This window comes from Syngnathus typhle, linkage group LG6 (assembly GCF_033458585.1).
Source record: "Syngnathus typhle isolate RoL2023-S1 ecotype Sweden linkage group LG6, RoL_Styp_1.0, whole genome shotgun sequence".
Classification (NCBI taxonomy): Eukaryota; Metazoa; Chordata; class Actinopteri; order Syngnathiformes; family Syngnathidae; genus Syngnathus; species Syngnathus typhle.
Window position 1 is genome coordinate 5494778 of NC_083743.1, and position 24890 is coordinate 5519667.

A 24890-nucleotide genomic window follows, 5' to 3' on the forward strand; every position below is an offset into this window, starting at 1 on the left:
CCTCTCTCGCACTGTGAGAGTTGACCCGGACGGGTGCTGTCCTCCAGCACAGCCACACACTCTCACACCGAGAGAAACCGAGAGAGAGGGGGGGGGGAAAGAGGAGATCACGCAAAGCCAACTAAAGGATCTTGTCTTGTCTTTGGAGGTGGTGCCACTAACGCGCACTGAAGGATGGCGGAAGGGGGCGAGGGAGAGGAGGAGATCCAGTTCCTGCGAACGGTGAGTCCGCAATAGAAGTTTATAATGTAGTTAATATTGACCCAGTTAAAGTTACATTGGTCACCAAGACTGGTTTGGATTTGATTGACAGGGCAGCGGAGACTGAATTCTCATTGCACGCAAAAAAAAAAAATCGCATCACACAGTGGTCAGTGCATCTGTTAGCACAGTTATCTATTTTTACCCGAGGAAAGGGAACTCAAGTGTTGCTGGGAGCTGTCCAGATGTTGCTCAGTTACAGAAAACCCCCAAAGTTGCTGGTTGACTTCAGATTTTTTTTTTTTTTTTTTCGGGCAAATTCATCTGGCCATAAATGATGGCCATATAGTTCAATCTTGTTTACATCGGGCCGTGACACATTTCTCCACAAAAGCAGTTGATCAGGGGTGTGTAGACTTTTGATATCGACAGTAATGGATGGAAGCAAGACCTGTCCATTCAAGTATTTCACTGCTCGGTCTTCCAAAGGTTTATTATGAATTTTTAATAAGTGATGGACATCAATGACATGGTGAGGGTGATGCGTTCAATGACCACAAAGTCGGGACACTTTGAACTCACTGCACTGCGCCGCTTTGGTTAAATCCTCATCACATGGTTTCCGGACGCCATGTTTCTACGAAGTGGGCAATATTTGGCAAAATGGAGTCATTAGCCATTTTGTAAACGCTAGCCGTACTTCTTCTTCTCCTGAATATAAAAGCTGTGTCATCGTTTGCGCCTCTCGTGGCCGAGAAAGACACTTTCAAGTTGTATTTGAGTTTCAGTCTATAATTGAATCTGCTTTTTATAGTGTGTCACTATAAATGTGCACCCTGGAGGGAGAAGCCGGAGCAGCCATTGGCCTACTTGCTAGCATCTTTTGGGACATGCTGGTTTTTCTCCGAACAAATCCAAAAAACATTTTCATAGAAAAAAAACCCAGATGCTTTTTAAAAAGTCATTATGTGACTTGAATGTTAATAATATTCAAATAAATCCATCTCTGCAGTCATGCAGAAGGATGATTTTTATTTTCTGACCATTTTCATCTTTCCTCGGCATCAGTGGCTTCTCTCCCTCACTTTTAACTTCATCACTTTGCATCTTTACGTGACTCTATTTTCAAAACAAAAATCATTTGACTCCGACGCGGATGCTGCCTTGATCCGAAGGATTTTGCTGGCAAAGCGGGGCTCCATAAGTGTTGAGCCCAGCGGACGAACACATCCAGAGATACACACACACACACACACACACGCACGACACCTGTTGCCGCTTATGTACACAATGAACAGGTGGGCTTCTCTTGTCTGGCATCACGCTGAGAGCTAATTGTTGAGCCATCCCACTAAAGCTAGCTAGTGGTGGATTTGATCAGATCGAAGATTTCCACCATCAATCCCATCGATTGATTTTCCTTCTCGTCAATTGTCGTCCATTTGACTTGATTGCTCGTCCTGCTTCTAAAACGTGTTGCTGTCTACTCAGAAGCTAGCGCCCAAGTATCTGCCGGTCAGCAGAAGGAGGCAACGTGATCTCGACAGGTGCAGCCGCCCAAAATAGTCGGAGCGGAGCGAAGGGCTCGGGCCTCAAGCGCGGTCAAAGAGCCGATGGCGCAAAGAAAGATCGAGAAAGCATGGAGCTCCCCCCGCTGAGTCATTTTCAAAAGAGAAGTCTTCACATTGTTTCGGTCGCGTCATGGATTTTTCAATGCTTTTTGCAGGTGACACATTTGAGGCACCACTGCAGTCCCCACCCGCCTTTAAATTGTTTGTTATTGCGTATATTAATCCACAAATATACTGCAAATATACGGCAGGGCTCCCACAGCACCCCCCCCCCCACTCTAGCGCCACCGATGATAACTCCTCCATCGTTTTTTTGGTAGCTTCAACATTTGAATAGTCACTTAGCAGCATACCTATAGAGATGCTAACTAGCATTAAGCTCGCAGAAAAATGCTCCGCCATTCTTTGTTTGTAAATACAGAACAGCGACATGCCTGTAAAATTCCAACATTTTATGGACTACCGGAGCTCGACATTGGTGTTTATGTTAAGAGTGAGCAGCCCGTAGTGCGTCATGACAATTTGGCATAGCTTGCGGCGCGTGGCGCCGGCTTGTTACACCATTTGAGGGCTTTACATGGCTTTAGATGTCAGTTCATCAAATTGTCTCCTGCGTGGTCCACATGTTTGAGTCAATCCAGCAGAAATTGGAGTAAGACCTGCTAAACACGTCGGGATTTTTCAAATCCCAAAGATTGTTGATAGACAAAATTAATTTCCACACTAAGAGGAAACAAAATTGTCATAGTATATTACAAAGGTGATAACCGGACATCCTGACCTTGATTCAGAAATGTCTTGACTCCTTGGAACGTGGGGAGATTATCAAATAATCAGGGCGTGTGTTTGGCTGGCTGCAAAGTGTCAACCTTCAAATGCGGAAGGCGGCCTCTATTAATAAAGCGCTGAGTTAAGTGGCAAAATTTGCGCGGCCTCTGCGCTAGCGAGTGTGCCGATGCGCAAAATCATCCCGAATGATTGAGCGAGCGCAAGACTGTGCTGTGAAGGCCAGCGGACATTCTGGGGCTGAGGAACGATAGATGATCAGGTGCTTGCGAGAGGACACCGTTTGGCAAAGGCCTGAGTTTTTACGAGGTCACCCGTCGGCGTCACTTTCCATTTTCCCGCTGTGCCTCATAAACAGCAGCGTGTGGCCCTGGACCCAAAATTGGAACGTTTGGAAGCATGTGAGCAGAAGTGGGCGAGAAAAAATGAGTCAGGTTAAGTGGTGGATCTTCTCGCGTGTGTAGTAGCTGAGCGCAGGCAACAGCTGAGAATGGCGAGTGTCAGGTGGGGGGATGGAGGGGGGGGGCGTTTATCGCTTGTGTTTTGCACCAGTCAAATTACTGTCTGGACTGTTAGCGCTCGGGGCGTGTGCTCACCTCGTTTCCTTTCTTCGCCTACGTGACGCAAAAAAAAAAAGATTTTACCTAAAACAACACAAACCAAACAACACAAAACAAAACAATACAAACCAAAACAAAACACAACACAGAACAAAATAACACAAAACAAAACAACACAAACCAAAACAAATGAAAACAACACCAAAACAAAACAGAACTATGAGACATGTTCTCCTCCACAACTTATCGTCTTGAACGACAGATGTCGGTAACGTTAATTTTTTGCAGTCTAAGCATGTGACGGATTTCTTTTTTTTTTGTACAGGACGACCAGGTGGTTCTGCAGTGCACCGCTTCCATCTTGAAGGAGCAGCAGATCAAACTTTGTCTGTCCTGCGAGGGCTTCGGGAACCGCCTCTGCTTCCTGGAGACCACGTCCAACGCCCAGGTGACTCATCACTCACCTCCAACAATTTTTAACCGATTTCTGATTGTCCGTAACTCCTTTTTCTTTCCCTTTCAGAAAGTGCCTCCTGATTTGGCAATATGCAGCTTCATTCTGGAGCAGTCGCTGTCGGTGCGTGCCCTGCAGGAGATGCTGGCCAACACGGTGGAGATGACCGAGGTAGGAATCCAGGGAACATTTTTCAACGATGTAGAGATTGTCTCAAAATATTTGTCATCCAAAACTACTGCTACATTTTTTTTTTTTTTTTTGCGATGGTTTTTAATGCTATGTGGACACCCTCCCCCTCAGGCAGTCGATTTGGACAAATGGGTATGTGTGTGAACATCAACCTCGATCTCTCTGTTGACATCTTCATATTCCCGTCCTTGCACATTTGTGTCTGTTTCGAGCAGGGCTGTCATCATGTTTCGTCGATTGTATTTGAGATCTACAAATGTCTGTGATGTCATTGGCACCATGTCTCACGTGATGTCAGTATTATTATTCTTTGCTCACGACACGGCCATGATGCATATTCAAAATAGACATCAAAACAAATGAAAGCGCTCCGTTTGCAGCGTTAGCTCCATGTCGGGCAACCCAGATGAAGATTAGCAAGGCGAGTCGGGAGGTTGAGAATAGCATGGCATGCGGCCCAGTGGAGTGCCCGGCCCACCTCTGTCGGAGGGGCAACGAGACACCACCCGAATTGCCCCCCCCCCTCCCCCTGCCTCTCCCCGACACACACAAGCACGACCACCTGTCCTGAAAAAGTTAGCGCCGGAGCTAACAGTGTGACGGTAGTACTTGACATACCTGAACCGTGTGATCCGTGGGGATTAGGAATACTTAACCCCGCATAAAAGGCCATTGTCGTCACCCTGACTGAATTGTTTTGGTGAAACAATCCGTCCTTGTGGCATGTCGAAAAACCGCAACAGATTTAGTAAATCCCTTTTATCGTCGTTCCCGTATCATCATGATTTATTATTGGTAGGGCTGTTCGATATCAATGTATTAAAGACCGATACTAGTACGCTACTGATACCAAGAACCGATACCACTAGTGTACTTTTGATACATAAACTTTCCCCCAAAATAATGACAGATGATTTTTGATCAATATTGCATGAAATTAATGGCAATTTTCTTTTCTTCTAATTTCTCGTTCCTGATTGTAAAACGGTATCGCCAAAGTTGTGATACCATTAACTGTTGTGATCCGTTTTGATTGTTTTATTGCTCCCCCCAGTCCTCACAAGGTGGCGGCCATCGCACCTTGTTGTACGGTCATGCCATCCTTCTCAGGCACAACCACTCGGGCATGGTAAGTCCATTTTTTTTTTTTTTGTGTGTGTTTCTTTTTTGTATAACATTTCTTAATCCAGACTCTCCCTCCAGTACCTGAGCTGTTTGACCACATCTCGCTCGCTCACGGACAAGCTGGCCTTTGACGTGGGCCTGCAAGAAGATTCCACCGGTAAATTATTTGCATTTTTTCTGCTGTCTGTAATGCCTTCAAGTGCCAGAAGGTGGCGCCAAAGCCTTGGTTGTATTACCTTGTAACATTTAAGCTCGCCCGCCTCCATGTTCTCGCCATGCAGGCGAAGCGTGTTGGTGGACGATTCATCCCGCTTCCAAGCAAAGGTCTGAAGGTGAAAAGGTGCGCGTGGGGGATGACCTCATCCTTGTCAGCGTTTCCTCCGAGAGATACCTGGTGAGACTCCTCGTAAAAGCAAACCGGTTTGTATCGAGTTGACCTTCCTCCTTTGTCCCTCAGCATCTTTCCTACGCTAGTGGAGATCTGATGGTGGACGCCTCCTTCATGCAGACTCTGTGGAATATGAACCCCATTAGTTCTGGATGTGAACTTGCTGAAGGTGCAAACATACATTAACAATAAGATAGAAGAATTAGCATTGTTAAGCCAAGCGTGTCGGGAACTCCTACGTTGTTGTTTTCAGGGTTCCTGACGGGCGGTCACGTTCTCAGGCTCTTCCACGGTCACATGGACGAGTGTCTGAGCATCTCCACACCGGAGGAAGGAGAGGAGAAGCGAAGGTCAGGAGAAACAGCGTAAAATTCCTTCTTTATTTATTTATGTTTGTTTATTTTTTTTTATTTTTTTATTGATATTGTATTGGTATTATTACATTATATAAGTTTCTTTTACATATTTGTCATGTTTCTGTTTTTTTCTCCAGCTTAAACCTTTATGATGTAACAAAATAACAAAAGATGTATTGTCTATTATCTTCCTGTCATCTTTTGCGTGTTCCAGAATGGCTCACTACGAAGGCGGTGCCGTTTGCAGCCAGGCTCGTTCGCTGTGGCGGTTGGAGCCTTTGCGAATCAGGTGACTAGAAACAAGTCAACTATAACAAGTGACTTTTCTTTATTCTCCCAAAAATATTACCTGAACCACAAACGCCTTTTTTCTTTATTCTCCGTTGCCTCCAGTTGGAGCGGGAGCCACTTAAAGTGGGGGCAATCTTTCCGCATCCGCCACATCACCACGGGCCGGTACCTGTGTCTGGATGAGGAGAAGGGCCTGATGGTGGCGGACGCGGACCAAGCCAACACCAAAGTGTCTGCCTTCTGCTTACGCGCCTCCAAGGTCTGATAAGAGCTTTTTTTTTTTTTTTTTTCTCCACAAAAATGTCCTCCAACATCCCACAACAGGCCTTTTAAAGTCACACGCATTCAGTCACAGCTAGTACACCCCTGTAAAATGTCACAATAGTGACTCCTAGTGGACAAAGAGAACATTGCACGCATTCACGAAGCTGAAAATCAATATTTGGTTACTTCGTCATAGATGTGGCTGAATCTTTTTCTCTGAGTCGTGTTGCTCTGTCATTCTTTATTTTCTAATTGTTCTCCGGCGAGCAGGAGAAGGTGGACGTGGCTCACAAGCGAGACGTGGAGGGGATGGGCATCCCGGAGATCAAGTACGGCGAGTCCATGTGCTTCGTGCAGCACGTGTCCACCGGCCTGTGGCTGACGTACGCCGCGCTGGACGCCAAAGCGGCGCGTCTGGGGATGATGAAGAGGAAGGTGTGCTTCTTTGAAGAACCTCCACATATCGGAGCTGTTCCGTGATGGCTCCTTTACTTCCAGGTCATCCTGCACCAAGAAGGACACATGGACGACGCCCTGACTGTGTCTCGCTCCCAGACGGAGGAGTCCCAAGCAGCTCGGATGATTTATAGCACCATGGGCCTCTTTAGGCAGTTCATCAAGTACGCACATCAAAGTTTCTGCTCATCTTCAGACCAATGCTTCAGAAATCATCGGTTGGTGGATTTGTCCACCTTGTCTACAGGGGTTTGGACTCTCTGACCGCCAAGAACAAATCTCCTGGGCCTTTGTCTCTCCCTCTGGAGAGCGTCATCCTCTCCCTGCAGGATCTCATCTTCTACTTCCGTCCTCCTGAGGAGGAGCTGGAGCACGAGGAGAAGCAAACCAAGCTTCGCTCCCTTCGTAACCGGCAGAATCTCTTCCAGGAGGAGGTAGGCAGCGCCGCGTGAGTTTCGGACTTGAGCTTCTATTTCTCTGTCTTTCTCCGTCAGGGGATGATCACCATCGTGCTGGAGTGCATCGACCGGCTCAACGTGTACAACACGGCGGCCCACTTCTCGGAATTTGCAGGCGAGGAAGCGGCAGAGTCCTGGAAGGAGATTGTCAATCTTCTCTACGAGCTGCTGGGTACGACAACCGCTGCGTGAAGATCAACAAGCGCATGCATGTCACGTGATGACTTTGCCATCTTTTGGAAAGCTTCGCTCATCAGGGGCAACCGCTCCAACTGCGCCTTGTTCTGCGACAACCTGGACTGGCTGGTCAGCAAACTGGACCGCCTGGAGGCCTCATCTGGTATCAAATCATCTGAACAAATATCATGACTGTAGATTTTTTTCCATTTTGTATTTTTGATTTATTTTTTTTAAATCTATATTTTATTTATTATTTAGGCATTCTGGAGGTGCTCTACTGTGTGCTCATTGAAAGCCCCGAGGTTCTAAACATCATCCAAGAGAACCACATCAAGTCCATCATCTCTCTCCTGGACAAGCATGGACGGAACCACAAGGTGCGTTTAGGAGATTTTATCCTCAGATGATATTTTAGTCATATATGTATTTTTTTTTTAGGTTCTGGATGTCCTGCGCTCTCTCTGCGTGTGTAACGGTGTGGCTGTGAGGTCCAATCAGAACCGCATCACTGAGAACCTGCTTCCGGCCCGAGATCTCCTGTTGCAGACCAACATTGTAAATTATGTAACCAGGTACTCAATCCAGTACCGATACCAAGAAGCACCGACACCACTTTAGATACATATACATACTAATTGTGACAATGTGTGCTCAGCGTCCGGCCAAATATCTTCTTGGGCACGTGCGAGGGCTCCACGCAGTACAAGAAGTGGTACTATGAGATGATGGTGGACTTCGTGGAACCCTTCGTGACGGCGCAGGCGTCGCACCTCCGCGTGGGCTGGGCCATGACGGAAGGCTACAGCCCCTACCCCGGAGGCGGCGAGGGCTGGGGGGGCAACGGCGTGGGCGACGACCTCTACTCGTACGGCTTCGACGGCCTCCACTTGTGGTCGGGTAAGATGGCGGGCCGTCGGAACTCATGCCGGATTTCCCGACGATGGAGTTGCATTTTTTTTTCTCAACCAGGCACGGTGGCGCGGCAGGTGGCGTCACCCGCCGCGCACACTTTGGCGGCGGACGACGTGGTCAGTTGTTGTCTGGATCTGAGCGTGCCCAGTATCTCCTTCCGGATCAACGGGCACCCAGTTCAGGGCATGTTTGAAAACTTCAACGTGGACGCCCTTTTCTTCCCCGTCATCAGCTTCTCAGCGGGAGTCAAGTAAGATCAACGCCTACCCCCCCCTCTCCCTTACCTGTTGGATGTCCATTGACATTTCCCACGCCCGCTCTCTTCTCCAGAGCTCGCTTCTTGCTGGGCGGTCGCCACGGCGATTTCAAGTTCATGCCGCCGCCGGGTTACGCGCCGTGCTACGAGGCGCTCCTGCCCCGAGAGCGGATGCGCATCGAGCCCATCAAGGAGTACAAGCACGACTTCAGCGGCGTGCGCAACCTTCTGGGGCCAACCCTGTCGCTCACCCACACCTCTTTCACGCCGTGTCCCGTGGACACCGTTCAGGTAATTAAAAAAATAAAGCACAAAATGATTCATATGAATATTAATGACCTTACCTATCTACGGGTGCAGATTGTGCTGCCGCCACACCTCGAGAGAATCCGAGAGAAGCTGGCGGAGAATATTCACGAGCTGTGGGCGATCACTCGCATCGAGCAGGGATGGACCTACGGGATTGTGAGTCTGGAATTGGATGACTGTGATAACTCAAATAAACAAAAACAATCAAATAAAATAAAAAAATATAATAAAATATTAATAAAAATAATAAATAATATATACATAAATGCTACTTTTTATTTTTTTATTTTTTTATTTTTTACAGTTGAGAGATGACAACAAGAAGCTTCATCCCTGCCTGGTGGACTTCCAGAATCTCCCGGAGCCCGAGAGGAACTACAACCTGCAGATGTCCGGAGAGACGCTTAAGTGAGCTTCTTGTTGGGATTTGAACTCGAAAGGACTCAACACTCGAGTTTGACTTGGCTTGATGTCTGTTTTGGCGCCGTGGTCTCACAGGACTCTCCTGGCTCTGGGCTGCCATGTGGGCATGGGTGACGAAAAAGCCGAGGAGAACCTCAAGAAAATCAAGCTGCCAAAGACGTACGTACGGTCTCCAATATGTTTTGACGCTCATCACAAATATTCGACGTGAAAAAAAAAACGCATTTGTGCTGTTGTGTAGCTACATAATGAGCAACGGATACAAGCCGGCGCCACTTGACCTCAACCACGTCAAGCTGACACCCAACCAGAACCAGCTAGTGGAAAAACTGGCCGAAAACGGACATAATGTTTGGGCAAGAGATCGCGTCCGACAGGGCTGGACTTACAGCATAGTGCAGGTACCCAAATTTACCGCGTCGTCTCGGAAGAATCACTTTGACAAAACCTGTTTGTGGACTTTTGTTTCAGGACATCCTCAACAAGCGAAACCCCCGTCTGGTGCCTTACAACTTGCTGGACGAGAGAACCAAGAAGACCAACAGGGACAGCGTCAACAACGCCGTCCGCACGCTCATCGGCTACGGCTACAACATTGAGCCTCCGGACCAGGAGAGCAGTGAGTCCAAACACAAGCTTTTGACAATCGGGCCAAGATCTCAGAATCTTCTTCCGCCCCAGCCGGCCACGGCCTGGAGAACATCCGCGGCGATAAGGTTCGACTCTTCAGGGCCGAGAGGTCGTACGCCATCACGCAAGGGAAGTGGTACTTTGAGTTTGAGGCGGTGACCACGGGCGAGATGCGAGTGGGCTGGGCTCGCCCCAACGTCCACTCCGACACTGAGCTGGGAGCCGATGAGCTCGCGTACGTCTTCAACGGCAACAAGGTGAGGGCGACTCAATCAAAAAGTGTTGCGGTTCCTCACATTTTTCCGTTTTCAGGCGCAACGGTGGCACATCGGCAACGAGCCCTTCGGTCGCCAGTGGCAGTCCGGCGACGTGGTGGGCTGCATGATCGACTTGATCGAGATGAACATCATGTTCACGCTCAACGGCGAAATGCTGATCAGCGACTCTGGCTCGGAGATGGCGTTCAAAGATATTGAAATTGGCGAAGGTGAGAAAGAAGAGCTGAATCCAAAATTGATATCAATTATTATCGTTCCAACAATTCGACATGATCTGGAAGTGGTTTGAAATATGGATTTTTTTTTTTTTAACTCCTCAGGTTTCATCCCAGTTTGCACTTTGGGCTTATCCCAGGTCGGACGAATTAATCTGGGCCAGAATGTGAGCAGCCTACGCTACTTCGCCATCTGCGGCCTTCAGGAAGGCTTCGAGCCCTTCGCCATCAACATGAAGCGGGACATCACCATGTGGTTCAGCAAAAGCCTGCCCCAGTTTCAGCCCGTCCCCACCGACCACAACCACCTGGAGGTAACCCTCGACTGTCTTTTGACTATCTCAAATCATCTTTCCCCATTGAAATGAATGGAAATGCAATTAATCCGTTCCATAAAGACTACTAGACTGGCCAAAAATCACTCGTCGTCAATTCCTTAGGTCTCCCGAGTGGACGGGACCGTGGACAGTGCCCCCTGCCTGAAGCTGACCCACAAGACCTTCGGCTCGCAGAACGCCAACACGGACATGATGTTCCTCAGGCTCAGCATGCCCGTCCAGTTCCACGAGATCTTCAAGATCCCGGCGGGCACCACGCTGCTCACTCGAACGCTCACCATTCCCGAGGACGAAGTGGTGGTGGTGGAGCCCGACTCGGAGTATGAGGTCCTCAAGAAGTCGGCCAGCCGTAAAGAGCAGGAGGAAGACAAGAAGGAGCCGTCTGTACCCAAAGAGATCTCGGTGGAAAACGAGAAGGACGCCATGTCAGAGAAAGGAAAGAAAAGAGGGTAAGATTAATAACTAATCAATTCTAAGTGCTATTTCTGTTTTGATAGACTCAAAGCAAACAATTCTCCTTTCTACACCTTAGATTTTTCTTCAAGGCCAAGAAGGCGGCCATGACACCTCTTGCGCCTCCCCCCGCCCCGCCGACCGTGCCCCGTTTGGTGGAAGACGTGGTCCCTGACGACCGAGACGACCCCGAGATCATTCTGAACACCACCACTGTAAGATGGTCTTTGGTTTTTAGTTGCCCATATATTGTAATTCGCAAACATTTTAGGATTTTTCTAACTGCCTGGCATTTTGCTTCCAGTATTACTATTCGATAAGGATCTTTGCCGGGCAGGAGCCGACGGGCGTGTGGATCGGTTGGGTTACTCCCGACTACCACCAGTTTGATCCAACTTTCGATCTCTCCAAAGTACGGAACGTCACGGTCACTGTGGGTGACGACAAAGGCAACATCCACGACAGGTTGGTTCGTCTCACGTCGTTGCTGGTGTTGGTGAAGTTTCAGCGGACGGTTGTGATTGTTTCCGTGCAGCATGAAGCACAGCAACTGTTACATGGTTTGGGGAGGGGACCTGGTCAGCACTCAGCAGACCCGCTTCAGTCAGGAGGACATGGTGGTCGGCTGCCTGGTGGACTTGGCCACGGGGCTCATGACCTTCACGGCCAACGGAAAGGAAATTAACACCTTCTACCAGGTGAGTTGTTGCGAAATTGTATTTCTTTTCATTTTCGGGGAGAGCTGTCCGAGAGTCTCATCGCTGGGATGTAAAGAGTTAAGTGCGGAAGATAAAACCAGCAATTTTCCATTTCAGGTGGAGCCCAACACCAAGCTGTTCCCTGCTGTCTTCATCCAACCTTCCAGCCAGAACATGGTCCAACTGGAGCTGGGAAAACTCAAGGTCCGATCCCGACGCCCACATTTCCCCTTTTCGCTTCCCTCCCGACACTCTCAAACCTCCTTCGCTCCGCCCCTCAGAACATCATGCCCATCTCGGCCGCCATGTTCCGCAGCGAGCGCAAGAACCCGGTGCCCCAGTGCCCCCCGAGGCTGGACGTCCAAATGTTGACCCCGGTCATCTGGAGCCGGATGCCCAATCGCTTCCTCAACCCCGAGGTGGGCAAAGTGAATGAGAAGCTGGGCTGGATGGTGGAGTGCAGCGAACCTCTTGTCATGATGGCTCTGCACATCCCAGAGGAGAACAGGTAGGACAGCAAAAATAATCAATCTTGCTATCTAGCTAGCCATTTAGCTAGCTAATCTAGAAAATGAAGCCGTTCTTTTGGGAGGTTTGGTCGATTTGAAAATTTTAGTCTACTATATCAAAATGTCAAGTTGAAATCAGTGAATTGTTCAGCGCTATTTGGAAGCAAATGTTTCTGCGTTCAGGTGTATTGACATCCTGGAGCTGTCGGAGCGCCAGGACCTGATGAAGTTCCACTACCACACCCTGATGCTCTACTGCGCCGTATGCGCCCTGGGCAACAACCGCGTGGCCCACGCTCTTTGCAGCCACGTGGACGAATCGCAGCTCTTCTACGCCATCGAGAACACCTACTTGCCCGGTCCTCTCCGCAGCGGCTACTACGACCTCCTCATCAGTATCCACCTGGAGTCGGCCAAGCGGGCGCGCCTGGGCACCAACAAGGAGTTCATCGTGCCCATGACGGAAGAAACGCTCAGCATCAGCCTCTATCCGGACACCAAGAAGGCCCATTCCCTTCCCGGCGTGGGTCTCAACACCTGCTTGCGACCGAAACTTCATTTCTCCTCCATCAATTTTGTGGGCATGGATCCGGATTTGTATACGCTGAGTCCAATTTTCCCACTGCAGGTGAGAGTCATGAAGAAGTTCATGAACGTGGCCCACCAAAATGACTTGATGATTTTTGGGGCTTTGTAACGTTTTTTTTATTTCTTCCCGCCCACTTCAGGAGCTAAAGACGCTAGCCATTAGCATGCTAACGGAAGCCGTGCTAGACGGTAGCCAGGCCATGCGTGACCCGGTGGGAGGTAGCGTGGAGTTCCACTTTGTTCCCATCCTCAAGCTGATCAGCACACTGCTCATCATGGGCATCTTCAACGACGAGGACACCAAGCACATCCTGAAGATGATCGATCCCAACGTGTTCAGCGGGAAGGAAGAGGAGGAAGAGGCGCCAACGGAGGAAGCCAAAGGCCGAGCGGACGGGGAGAAGGAGGAAGAGGATGAAGCCGAGCTGGAGGACGAGGGTGTGGGGGAGGAGGAAGAAGAGCTGAAAGCTTTGGAGAAAGGAGAGCACCGGGAGGACAAAGAGCCCAAGGAGGAGGCAGAAGAGACCAAAGAGGAAGATGAGGCCAAAGGGGATAAAGCAGAAGAGGAGGCGAAGAAGGAGGCTGAGTTGCTGGAGGCAGAATTGAAGGAAGAAGAAGAAGGTCTGGAGGAGGGATTGCTCCAGATGAAGTTGCCGGAATCTGTCAAACTGCAGGTTGGACATTCCTGAGACTGCTTTGAAAAGATCGGCTCCGAGACTTGTTTGGGAACACCACCTGAATATTTTTTTCTTTTGTGAAATCTTTCTCAGATGTGCACGCTCCTGCAGTACTTCTGCGACTGCGAGCTACGCCATCGCGTGGAGGCCATCGTGGCCTACTCGGACAACTTTGTGCACGAAATTCAGAGCAACCAGCGCGTCCGTTACAGCGAGCTCATGAGAGCCTTCACCATGTCGGCCGCCGAGACGGCGCGCAAGACTCGCGAGTTCCGCTCGCCGCCGCAGGACCAGGTACAGTGAGAACGCAGGAACATGAGCAAAAATATGTCAAATTGATTTCTTTTTCACGACTTTCAGGTTCTTCTGCTGACCAATTTCAAACACAGTCCTGAGGATGAAGATTGTCCTGTGCCCGAGGATGTTCGGGACACTCTGGGAGAGTTTCACAATGAACTCCTCCTTCACTGCGGTGAGGACACCCGCAAACATCTCCCGTTCTGCTTCTTGTTCTAAACCGCTCTTCATGCCCCTCCCGAAGGCGTACATATCGAAGAGGAGACGGAGGAAGAGGAGGTGGACACCTCGCTGAGTGGAAGACTTCTCAGTCTGGTGGACAAAGTGACAAACTTGCGAAAGAAGGAAGAGGAAGAGAAGCCCGAGGTGGAGGAGGAGCCTAAACCCAGTAAGATCCCACACATAGAAAAAGGTGAATTATTGGAGAAATGTGGAAGGAAGGAAATATCGGCAAGACTTTTAATTCTTCTTAGTAAGTCACAATGTCCCATAACTGCTCACCCCTCCCCTCTCTGCTCTGCCGAGAAGGAGAGAAGAAAAAGTGAAGCGGCCAATCGTACTCCATGCGGAAAAGTCCTTTCAAAGTTTCTCACCACGCAGGCACCCTTCAGGAGCTGATCTCCCACACCATGATCCACTGGGCCCAGGAATCGTTCATCCAGAACCCGGAGCTGGTTCGCCTGATGTTCAGCCTGCTCCACCGGCAGTACGACGGCCTGGGCGAGCTGATCCGGGCGCTGCCCAAAGCGTACGCCATCAACGCTGTGTCCTACCAGGACACCATGGACCTGCTGGAGTGTCTGGGCCAGATCCGATCGTTGCTCATCGTCCAGATGGGCCCGGAAGAGGAGCGCCTCATGATCCAGAGCATCGGGTCTGAATTGAGTGCACTTGGTCCACATCCAAAGTCCTAAAAAAAAAAAAAACAACTATAACAAATATTTGATAAAAACTAAATTGAACTTTTTTTTTTCTCAGGAATATCATGAACAACAAGGTGTTCTACCAACACCCCAATTTGATGAGAGCTCTTGGTATGCACGAGACGGTCATGGAGGTGATGGTCAACGTGTTGGGTGGCGGAGGAGATTCAAAGGTAAATAAATAAACAAACAAATAAAAAAAAATAAAAAAATTTGCATCAAAGGTAAAATTTTTTTTTTTTTTAAAAACTCCATCACGCTGTGTTGACTCACTATTCCACATTTTGCTCGGCAGGAGATCCGCTTCCCCCAAATGGTGACCAACTGCTGCCGCTTCTTGTGCTACTTCTGCCGAATCAGCCGACAGAACCAGCGCTCCATGTTTGACCATCTGGGCTACCTGCTCCAGAACAGTGGCATTGGACTGGGTCGGTTATCTGTCCAAATCGAGACTCTAGATCTTGTTCTGATAATGAACCAAAATATTTGTAGGCATGCGGGGCTCCACTCCTCTGGACGTTGCGGCGGCCTCTTGCATCGACAACAACGAGCTGGCTTTGGCGCTGCAGGAGCAGGACCTGGAGATGGTGGTGACGTACTTGGCGGGCTGCGGCCTGCAGATGTGCCCCATGCTGCTGTCCAAGGGCTACCCCGACATTGGCTGGAACCCCTGCGGAGGGGAACGATATTTGGACTTCCTGCGCTTCGCCGTCTTTGTGAATGGTAACGGTGCCGACTCCATCTTGGACCGGCCACTCTCTTTATCCTTCCCGTCCCTCTTTAGGAGAGAGCGTGGAGGAGAACGCCAACGTGGTGGTGCGTCTTCTCATCCGCCGGCCCGAGTGCTTCGGCCCGGCGTTGCGAGGTGAGGGCGGCAACGGTCTGCTGGCCGCCATGGAGGAGGCCATCAAGATCTCAGAGGACCCGGCGAGGGACGGACCCACTGTTAAAAAAGACAGACGCTTCATGTAGGTGACCATCTCAAACCTTTTTGGGTCCAGAAAACTCTTTTTTTTTTTTCTCGTCAGGTTCGGTGGTGAGGAGCAACAGGAAGAGAGCCGCGTGCATCTGGGGAACGCCATCATGTCCTTCTACTCGGCCCTCATTGACCTGCTGGGCCGCTGCGCCCCGGAGATGCACGTGGGTGGAGATCTTAGTCCTCTCACTTCTCCAGATGTAGAAACTAATGCGTCTTTATTCATCCGCCAGCTGATCGAAGCAGGCAAGGGCGAAGCTCTGAGGATCCGAGCCATCCTGAGGTCTCTGGTGCCCATCGAAGATCTTGTTGGAGTCATCAGTTTGCCCGTACAGATTCCTTCGCACGGAAAAGGTCAAGTACAAATTCTAGACTTTGTTTTGATTTGGGTGACGCGTTTGTTTGATTTCATTTTTTTTTTTTCGTTTCCGTGTTGCAGACGGTCAGGTTGTAGAGCCCAAGATGTCCGGAAGCTTCGTGCCCGACCACAAAGCCTCCATGGTGCTCTTCCTGGACAGAGTCTACGGTATCGAGAACCAGGACTTCCTGCTGCACGTGCTGGAGGTCGGCTTCCTGCCCGACATGCGAGCTGCGGCTTCTCTCGACACCGTGAGTCCTTCGGCGGACCGACCGTTGGTCGAGCGGCAAACCGCAAACTCTGAGCTCTCGTCTTCCAGCCGGCTTTCAGCACCACGGAAATGGCGCTGGCGCTGAACCGCTACCTCTGCTCGGCCGTCCTACCTCTGCTCACCAAATGCGCCCCGCTGTTCGCCGGCACCGACCACCGCGCCATCATGATCGACTCCATGCTGCACACCATCTACCGGCTGTCCCGCGGCCGAGCCCTCACCAAGGCCCAGCGAGACGTCATCGAGGAGTGCCTCATGTGGCTCTGCAAGTCAGTCGGGTCGCCAAGCGGGCCGGGTCAACGTGGCCCGTGTTGCTTATTTGTGACCTATCGTCGGCAGGTACCTCCGGCCGTCCATGCTTCAGCATCTGCTCAGGCGGCTGGTGTTTGACGTGCCCATCCTCAACGAATATGCAAAGATGTCGCTCAAGGTTTGCCTCATCGTTTATTTTATTTTTTTTAACTCTGTTGGGTATAAGATGTCAAACTCCTTTTTGTCGCGGGCCGCATCGTTTGTTATGACTGTCAACCCAAATAAATGTCATGTAAATAATTTTGAAATCACAATTATTAATTTTAAAATTGAAATTATTATATTAGTAATATTACTAATATATGTTAATATAGAATTATATATTAATATATTATCTTGATATAAATATACTATAATTTAAATTAATATAAATAACTTTTTCCCTGCTTTCTCCACGGTCAGGGGCATGAACATTAAAACTGTTCAAATTAAAAAAAAAAAAAAAAAAGATGAATGGTAATAAATATTGTTAGCAACACCTCTATTTTTTTTAAATAATTTTAGTATTGGCACATAAAGTCGATGCACAATTCACGGGCCAAATATAATTTACACTGCGGACCAAGTTTGGCCCGCAGGCCAAAGTTTGACACCACTGAGATAAACGATTACCCTGCAGCTTCTGACCAATCACTACGAGCGCTGCTGGAAGTATTACTGCTTGCCGAACGGCTGGGCCAACTTCGGCGTGACCTCGGAGGAGGAGCTCCATCTTTCCCGCAAACTCTTCTGGGGAATCTTTGAGTCATTGGCCCACAAAGTAAGAGCAGAGCACACCAACCTTGTTCCTCCAAGTGCTTTTCATAACTCTGCTCTCCTGCATCCATCCCCTACGTTGTAGAAATTCGACGCGGAGCTCTTCAAAATCGCCATGCCCTGCCTGTGCGGCATCGCGGGAGCCATCCCGCCCGACTACGTGGATGCCAGCTACTCCTCTCACATGGAAAAGAAAGCGTCTGTGGATGCCGAGGGCAACTTTGATCCCAAACCGGTGGAGACCACCAAGTGAGATTTACAAAACAATAGACGATTGAAAAAAATGAAATTGGGAGAAAAAAAATGTATCCATTTGTCGACAGCACCATCATCCCCGAGAGGTTGGACGTCTTTATCAACAAGTACGCGGAGCACACTCATGACAAATGGGCATTTGAAAAGGTTCGTTCTAAAAAAATATATATATATTTATTTTTTCCTTCTTCATGTTCACGAATGTTACTTCAACTGGTTTATTTACAGATTCAGAACAACTGGACCTACGGAGAGGTGCTGGACGAGAACGGCAAGACTCACCCAATGCTCAGGCCGTACAAAACATTCTCAGAAAAGGTGACGGTCCTTTTTACGTTCTTCGATGCGAAGATATTTTCATTTTCATTGATCCCGCTTGCTTCTCAGGACAAAGAGATCTACCGCTGGCCAATCAAAGAGTCCATCAAAGCCATGCTGGCATGGGAGTGGACCTTGGAGAAAGCCCGAGATGGCGAGGGAGACATTGAAAAGGCTGCCACACGCAAACTCTCCCAAACTGCTCAGGTACTGTCGTTCAGGCTTGTACTTAGTCAAGAAGAAAAAAAATATATATATAAATCTGTGTTTCCAAGGCTACGTATGATCCCAGCCACGGTTACAGCCCTCAACCAATAGACATCACCGGAATGGCTTTGTCCAGAGAGTTGCAGGTTTGTTTCTGTCTCGCCCTTTGACCTCCACCAGATGCTGATTTCATCTCTCTCTTTTTGCAGTCCATGGCCGAGCAGCTGGCTGAAAACTACCACAACACGTGGGGCCGGAAGAAGAAGCTGGAGCTTCAGTCTAAAGGTGAGCGAGGTTTTTTCCGTCACCAGTGGAAAGTTGCTGAGGGACGTCTCCTTTCAGGTGGCGGCACGCATCCTCTGCTGGTGCCCTACGACACCTTGACGGCTAAGGAGAAGGCCAGAGACCGAGAAAAAGCACAGGATGTCCTCAAGTTCCTCCAACTCAACGGATACGCCGTCACCAGGTCGGTGTTAAAATGTTTCCCACCTATGACATGACATCATTTGCAAGTAAAGTGATATCTTTTTCCATTCATCAAAACACACATTTTTTTTTATATCTATTTAATAGATATAAATATTGATAAAATGAATATAATTATGACTGAATATAGAATTAATTTATATAATTTTATGATTAATTATTATATAATATTGGTAATAATATTTATATAATAATATATAGTTATACATCAATATATTCTATATACATAAATATACTATAATTAAAATAATGAATAAAACTATCATTCTTTTTTTTTTTCTCCCTGCTTTCTCCACGGTCAGGGGCATGAAGGACATGGAGCAGGACATCTCATCCATCGAGAAGCGCTTTGCCTACGGCTTCCTCCAGAAGCTTCTCAAATGGATGGACATTGCCCAGGAGTTCATCGCTCATCTGGGTGAGCAAGACACAACCTCACTACCTGAACCGTGAGGTCACATTGGTTCACCATGTTTCTTTCCACAGAGGCCGTCGTTAGCAGTGGGCGAGTGGAGAAGTCACCACATGAGCAAGAAATCAAATTTTTTGCCAAGGTGCGGCAAAGAAATGTGACTTTATAAGCTGTCATTGTCAAACCTGGGTTCGCGGGCCCTTGCTTGGCCCCCACGTAGCTCCGCCCCTGCCTGCTGGGCCCGAAGGTCACACAGCCTGTATCGGACTAATTTGTTTTTGCCCACAGATTCTCTTGCCACTTGTGAATCAGTACTTCAAGAACCACTGCCTCTACTTCCTCTCCACCCCTGCTAAAGTTCTGGGAAGTGGAGGACATTCCTCCAACAAGGAAAAGGAAATGATCGCAAGGTGGAGCTTAATTTTCATTTTTAAATATCTATCTAATATTTCAAGCAACTGGTGTGTGATGCGTCTGTCCTCTGCCCTCTCGCCCCTCCCACTGTCGGCTTTCCACGTCACCTCAACCTTCTTTCCTTCCCCGGTTGTCTCCTCATCGTCCTCTTCCTCTTATTTTCTCCTCCGTGTCAGTATCTTCTGTAAGTTGGCTGCTTTGGTGAGGCACAGAGTTTCTCTTTTTGGTAAGCGATCTGCACGGCGCGGGTGTGTCTGTCCTCCTCCGCATCTTCCTTTTTTTCCCGTTTTCTTTGCCCTCTCGTGCTCTCATCTAACACAAGTCTTTTTTGTTTGTTTGTTTGTTTTCCCCACTAACAGCCTGAGTGTGATTTGAATGTGAGTTTGTCAAAATGTTGTTGCCATGCCAATTATGATATTTGGCAAAATAAAATGCAGATAGCTGATTAATTGGCCAATAAATAAATATTTAATGCTTTTATCGTGAATAAAATGACTTTTTGGGTCCTTACAACAATGAAGATATGAATTACAAGCAGAAAGAACATTTGACGTTTTGCAATCGTTTGTTGTGTAGGACTGTATTTGTGATGGATTATGATGTTTATTTTTTTATTGATTAATTGCTTATCAGCTATATTCTGCCAAATTTTGAAATTGGTGGTCTAAAAAAAAAAATCCATATCAATGCAAAACTAAATCGTGAATTTTTTTTTTTATTGTTTATTTTAATTGGATGATTTTGCAAATTTTTCATATAGAAATTGAGTAGCAATCCGCATCCTGAAAACAAATATTTAAAAAAAGTAGAGCACGGAATTTTGGTAAATTTGCTAAATCACAAGAATGGAAATAATATTTTTTTTAAAACTAAAGTCCCCTTGACCTCCTTCTAGGAACGGATGCAAGTGCCATTGTCAACTGCCTTCACATTCTGTCCCGCTCGCTGGATGCCAGGTGCGTTTCGGCCTGACGTCTTCAATGTATGCTTCCAGTTCTGGGGAAAAAAAAAAATCTTTCTTTTGGGTCGCCTTCTCAGGACCGTAATGAAGTCGGGGCCCGAGATCGTCAAGGCCGGCTTGCGTCAGTTCTTTGAGAGTGCTGCCGACGACATTGAGAAGATGGTGGAGAATCTCAAGCTGGGCAAGGTTTCCAGCCGCAACCAGGTCAGAAGCCGACCTGATAATCGGGTCATCAAAAACGACTCAACTGAACCTTGCCACTTGCCGTAGGTGAAAGGTGTGGCCCAAAACATCAACTACACCACTAACGCTCTCCTGCCAGTCCTCACGTCGCTCTTCGACCACATCGCTCAGCACCAGTTTGGAGACGACGTCATGAGTGAGTCCGGGTCTGCTAATAGTCCACGCCATATGTTTGTTAGCTCTCCGGAGTAAGACTATGGCTTTCCTTCTCCTCAGTGGACGACTTGCAAATCTCCTGTTATCGGATCATGTGCAGCATCTACTCGCTGGGGACAGTCAAGACGCCGCATGTGGAGAAGTAAGTAACCTTCATCTTCACCCCCCCCCCCCCCCCCCTTCAAGATATTCATTATCCTCCCTTCTTCACCCCCCCTCCCGTGCAGACAGCGTCCCGCTCTTGGCGAATGTTTGGCGCACTTGGCAGCCGCCATGCCTGTTGCCTTCCTTGAGCCCGAGCTGAATGAGTTCAATGCTTTTTCAGTTTACACCACCAAGACGCCCCGAGAAAGAACCAGTGAGTCCAAAGTTCAATTTCAAGACCCCTACGTAAAGTTGGTTTGCCCCAAAAAAAAAAAAAAATAACATCCCAATTTTTTTTTTGTCTTCTTCAGTTCTTGGTCTCCCCAGCCAAGTGCAGGAGCTGTGTCCCGACATCCCCGAGCTAGACATCCTCATGAAGGAGATCCACGACCTGGCCGAGTCGGGGGCACGCTACACGGAAATGCCCCACGTGATTGAGATCACGCTGCCCATGCTGTGCAATTACCTGCCACGCTGGTGGGAGAGGGGCCTGGAGAACTTCCCCGATCTGGAGGGCCAGATCTGCACCGCCGTCACCTCGGAGCACCTCAACCAGCTCCTGGGTAGCATCATGAAGATCGTGGTCAACAACCTGGGCATCGACGAGGCCTCCTGGATGAAGAGGTTGGCAGGTCGGTGGCAGCCATCTTGAAATGTCTTTTGAAATCCGAGAAGAGAGCGAGATGTCCGATCTGGTCGGCAGTGTTCGCTCAGCCCATCGTGAGCCGGGCCAAGCCGGAGATGCTCAAGTCCCACTTCATCCCCACCATGGAGAAACTGAAGAAGCGCTCGGGCAAGGTGGTGGCCGAGGAGGACCATCTGCGTATGGAAGGCAAGACGGAGGTGGACAACGAGGACGGGACCATCCGGGACGAGTTTGCCGTGCTGTGCCGCGACCTTTACGCCCTCTACCCTTTGCTCATCCGCTACGTGGACAACAACAGGTAGACGAGCCCATGTTCCGAAATGTCGCAAAGAGGAGGAGGCGAGGTTCCCGTGATGTCATCCCGCTTCGTCCACAGGGCGAGGTGGCTGACGTGTCCCGATCCCGACGCTGAGGAGCTCTTTAGGATGGTGGGCGAGGTCTTCATTTTCTGGTCCAAATCCCACGTGAGTTTTTCTTTTGTAATCTTCTGTCAATCCCAAACTTGATACTTTTTGAGGTGAGCCAATCACGTGCGAGCGTGCACGTGTGACGCTTGTGCCGTTACTACCCCTTGCAGAATTTCAAACGCGAGGAGCAGAACTTTGTGGTGATGAACGAGATCAACAACATGTCCTTCCTCACCGCCGATAGTAAGAGCAAGATGAGCAAGGTGAGAGAGGACACGCACACAAACACACAACCTCATGTCCACAGCCATCAACGTTTATTCACCATTAATATGGATTTACACTATATGGGTGTCCCACAAATCCAGAATGTTATTTATTTTATATTTACATTATTTCTGTGTTTTATTTTATATTACTTATATATTTATTTTACATTATATTTGTTTTACTTCTAAATTTGGATTTGCATTTTTGTTAAACACTGAATAGAATGACAACCTGGTACGCTTAAATTGGATTTAAAGGAGACGCCGTCTAGTGTAGTCGATCAATATGGAAGGAAAATTGAAGCGAAGTAATGTGGCCATTACTTTTATTAAAAAAAACAAAATGGCCGCGTTTGTGTTATTGTGAACCTACGTGCTGAGCTTGGTCATTATTGGACACGCGCGGTGTAAATCCAGTCAGACATTTCATTCGCTCCATTTGTAAAATAACGCATTAAGGAACTAATCTCTGATCAACTAACTAACATTTGCAGACGTTGCAAAACATGCTCATGTGAGCCTCGTGCGTCTTTTCCTCTGTTTGGTCATTTGAAACCGAACCAGCCACAACCGACAGTGCAGCCGGAAATCATTGACACGGCTCCCTCTGACATGTAATTGCTTATAGTGGCCACAGGATGGCGGCAAAGTAATCTGTCTTGTCTTAATGAAGCTCCTCAACTCACATCAACATGGCTCCACTGTGCCTTTCATTCATCGTCATTATGGTGTGTTGGGTAGATTTCTTTAAGGGAAAAATGGATTTAAACAATATAAATGTGGAATAAATTGAATAAAAATAAATAAATCTATAAATAAATCACTCAATAAGTAAATACAATTTAAATCAATCGAATCAAAATAAATAAATCACTCAATAAATAAATACAATTTAAATAAATTAATTAAATAAATAAATAATCTGGAACTTAGCAAATGTGTGAGATGCAGTGTGAATATTTTCCAGCTACTCTGTAACTCTTGAGCCGCCATTGACACGGCAAACTCCCAGGAGCGTTGTTCAGAGGCACTTTGTGGTGGTTGAGGCCAGACGCTGGCGTGTGGCTAACTGTGCTCTCTCCTTGTATCCTGGGTCGGGGTCGGACGGCGGGCCGCTAGACCGGAGACGGAGAGGTTAGACTGTGTTTGTGCACGAGCGCTGGGCTGACCGCATGGGCACCTCCTGGCTTTAAGCCAGGCTTCTCGTCACGCTTCCTGGACGGCAAAAAAGAATCACAATTTGATTATTTTCCAAAATTGTTCAGCCCAAGTCAGTGTGTGCGTGCGTGTTTGTCTTAGCGAGCCGGGGTCGGCAGTGGCTTGATGACATTTCTGCGCTGTTGTAGACTGTAGTGGCCTGACGGGTGCGATGGCGCTCGGCTTAGCAGTTTCACGCCATTTTGAAACGTGATCGCCTGCAGCCGAGCGCCATCCTCCCACTTTGTTTGATTCATGAAAACGTTTGTTTGTAGATAGTTGTGGTGGGATGGGGGGTGACGTTGGGTCCCGAGTCACCTGCGTTGTTACTATTCCAGGGGTGTCCAAACTTTTCCTCTAAGGCCCGCATGAAAAAAAAAAAAGCATGAATGGGGAGTAGAGGACTGCAGTGCCATCTTCAAACTTACGGGCTGAGTCAAATGTTTTTTTTAGCATCGGGGAACTTTGGACACCTCTGTTGTGTTTGCAATGAAAAGCCGCATCCTCCTCCTTTGCTGTCACCGATGGATCTGCGCAAGCTAGACACGTCAACGGGATTTAAATGCTAGCGACGGTAGCAGGTAGCCTCCAATACACTTACTAACCGGACCCTCCCCCCCCCCTTTCACGTCTAATTCATTGACACTATTAAACTCGATCAACCATTGATTATGTGTTTGCGTGAGAAGAGCTCCTCGATCCCGGAGCCAAAGCCAGAACCTCGTGTGTGTGCGGGGTGTCCGGAAAGTATTAACAGCGCTTCATGTTTTCCATAATCTTATCACAAAATGGCTGACAGTGAACCCCCGTTTATTGCGGGGGCTTCGTTCGAGACCCACTTTCTAAAGCTATACAAACAGTTTTTGTTCTGTCAAAGGATTTTTAAAAAAAATTGTGAACATAGTGAAGCACCGACAATTCTTTCCAGATGCAATCCGTGCGTGCGACTAACGGCGAGGTTGCATTGTGTGTACTTGAGCCCGACCGAATCTTGCGTGGACAAGAAAGTGTGCTTGTTGCTCTGAGGAACGCCATTTCTATTTCCTGTCGAGTCATTTTGTGCGCATGCCGTGTCACTCACTGCGCATGATGTGCATCTGGCCATCACATTGCATATGTTTCTTGTTCCCTTTTCAAGCCTTGCCACTGATCGTATTTGGTGAATTTTTATATGGTGGACCCTTTTCATGTGATGTCAGACTACTCAAGGCAACTGTAGAATCAAAACAGCACGTTCAAATAAAAAAAACAATTATGCATTTGGTAAGCTAAAGAAACCATGTCTATCATTTTTGTTCATCTATAGTGCTTCTA

At 48.1% G+C, this 24890-nt stretch overlaps 1 protein-coding gene across 5 annotated transcripts in view; it reads left to right on the forward strand.

Moving 5' to 3' along the window:
• ryr1b (ryanodine receptor 1b (skeletal)) overlaps nucleotides 1-24890 on the forward strand; it is a 35808-nt gene continuing 10918 nt past the window's right edge. For 4 of the 5 annotated variants that reach the window (XM_061281764.1, XM_061281766.1, XM_061281765.1 and 1 more), the window contains exons 1-71: nucleotides 1-222; nucleotides 3444-3566; nucleotides 3642-3743; nucleotides 4819-4893; nucleotides 4968-5046; nucleotides 5171-5283; nucleotides 5347-5446; nucleotides 5531-5627; nucleotides 5848-5922; nucleotides 6027-6183; nucleotides 6459-6623; nucleotides 6687-6808; nucleotides 6892-7078; nucleotides 7139-7274; nucleotides 7347-7442; nucleotides 7541-7659; nucleotides 7721-7854; nucleotides 7938-8179; nucleotides 8252-8444; nucleotides 8525-8741; nucleotides 8811-8915; nucleotides 9064-9167; nucleotides 9258-9341; nucleotides 9424-9583; nucleotides 9654-9801; nucleotides 9864-10069; nucleotides 10125-10299; nucleotides 10411-10619; nucleotides 10746-11092; nucleotides 11176-11311; nucleotides 11401-11561; nucleotides 11632-11794; nucleotides 11912-11998; nucleotides 12076-12302; nucleotides 12487-12931; nucleotides 13032-13565; nucleotides 13662-13862; nucleotides 13929-14040; nucleotides 14110-14253; nucleotides 14466-14739; nucleotides 14844-14961; nucleotides 15084-15216; nucleotides 15281-15511; nucleotides 15573-15756; nucleotides 15817-15928; nucleotides 15998-16118; nucleotides 16204-16373; nucleotides 16442-16662; nucleotides 16733-16823; nucleotides 17325-17465; nucleotides 17547-17710; nucleotides 17785-17863; nucleotides 17945-18034; nucleotides 18104-18241; nucleotides 18310-18387; nucleotides 18451-18526; nucleotides 18584-18707; nucleotides 19030-19145; nucleotides 19214-19281; nucleotides 19428-19549; nucleotides 19730-19779; nucleotides 20449-20509; nucleotides 20592-20718; nucleotides 20785-20893; nucleotides 20974-21055; nucleotides 21141-21271; nucleotides 21369-21689; nucleotides 21761-22001; nucleotides 22080-22167; nucleotides 22281-22373; nucleotides 23499-23513. In XM_061281764.1, coding sequence (XP_061137748.1) covers nucleotides 175-222; nucleotides 3444-3566; nucleotides 3642-3743; nucleotides 4819-4893; nucleotides 4968-5046; nucleotides 5171-5283; nucleotides 5347-5446; nucleotides 5531-5627; nucleotides 5848-5922; nucleotides 6027-6183; nucleotides 6459-6623; nucleotides 6687-6808; nucleotides 6892-7078; nucleotides 7139-7274; nucleotides 7347-7442; nucleotides 7541-7659; nucleotides 7721-7854; nucleotides 7938-8179; nucleotides 8252-8444; nucleotides 8525-8741; nucleotides 8811-8915; nucleotides 9064-9167; nucleotides 9258-9341; nucleotides 9424-9583; nucleotides 9654-9801; nucleotides 9864-10069; nucleotides 10125-10299; nucleotides 10411-10619; nucleotides 10746-11092; nucleotides 11176-11311; nucleotides 11401-11561; nucleotides 11632-11794; nucleotides 11912-11998; nucleotides 12076-12302; nucleotides 12487-12931; nucleotides 13032-13565; nucleotides 13662-13862; nucleotides 13929-14040; nucleotides 14110-14253; nucleotides 14466-14739; nucleotides 14844-14961; nucleotides 15084-15216; nucleotides 15281-15511; nucleotides 15573-15756; nucleotides 15817-15928; nucleotides 15998-16118; nucleotides 16204-16373; nucleotides 16442-16662; nucleotides 16733-16823; nucleotides 17325-17465; nucleotides 17547-17710; nucleotides 17785-17863; nucleotides 17945-18034; nucleotides 18104-18241; nucleotides 18310-18387; nucleotides 18451-18526; nucleotides 18584-18707; nucleotides 19030-19145; nucleotides 19214-19281; nucleotides 19428-19549; nucleotides 19730-19779; nucleotides 20449-20509; nucleotides 20592-20718; nucleotides 20785-20893; nucleotides 20974-21055; nucleotides 21141-21271; nucleotides 21369-21689; nucleotides 21761-22001; nucleotides 22080-22167; nucleotides 22281-22373; nucleotides 23499-23513 — 10497 coding nt within the window. In that variant the 5' untranslated portion in view covers nucleotides 1-174. The remainder of the gene's footprint in view (nucleotides 223-3443; nucleotides 3567-3641; nucleotides 3744-4818; nucleotides 4894-4967; nucleotides 5047-5170; nucleotides 5284-5346; nucleotides 5447-5530; nucleotides 5628-5847; nucleotides 5923-6026; nucleotides 6184-6458; nucleotides 6624-6686; nucleotides 6809-6891; nucleotides 7079-7138; nucleotides 7275-7346; nucleotides 7443-7540; nucleotides 7660-7720; nucleotides 7855-7937; nucleotides 8180-8251; nucleotides 8445-8524; nucleotides 8742-8810; nucleotides 8916-9063; nucleotides 9168-9257; nucleotides 9342-9423; nucleotides 9584-9653; nucleotides 9802-9863; nucleotides 10070-10124; nucleotides 10300-10410; nucleotides 10620-10745; nucleotides 11093-11175; nucleotides 11312-11400; nucleotides 11562-11631; nucleotides 11795-11911; nucleotides 11999-12075; nucleotides 12303-12486; nucleotides 12932-13031; nucleotides 13566-13661; nucleotides 13863-13928; nucleotides 14041-14109; nucleotides 14254-14465; nucleotides 14740-14843; nucleotides 14962-15083; nucleotides 15217-15280; nucleotides 15512-15572; nucleotides 15757-15816; nucleotides 15929-15997; nucleotides 16119-16203; nucleotides 16374-16441; nucleotides 16663-16732; nucleotides 16824-17324; nucleotides 17466-17546; nucleotides 17711-17784; nucleotides 17864-17944; nucleotides 18035-18103; nucleotides 18242-18309; nucleotides 18388-18450; nucleotides 18527-18583; nucleotides 18708-19029; nucleotides 19146-19213; nucleotides 19282-19427; nucleotides 19550-19729; nucleotides 19780-20448; nucleotides 20510-20591; nucleotides 20719-20784; nucleotides 20894-20973; nucleotides 21056-21140; nucleotides 21272-21368; nucleotides 21690-21760; nucleotides 22002-22079; nucleotides 22168-22280; nucleotides 22374-23498; nucleotides 23514-24890) is intronic. The other variant, XM_061281768.1, reaches the window with a different exon arrangement.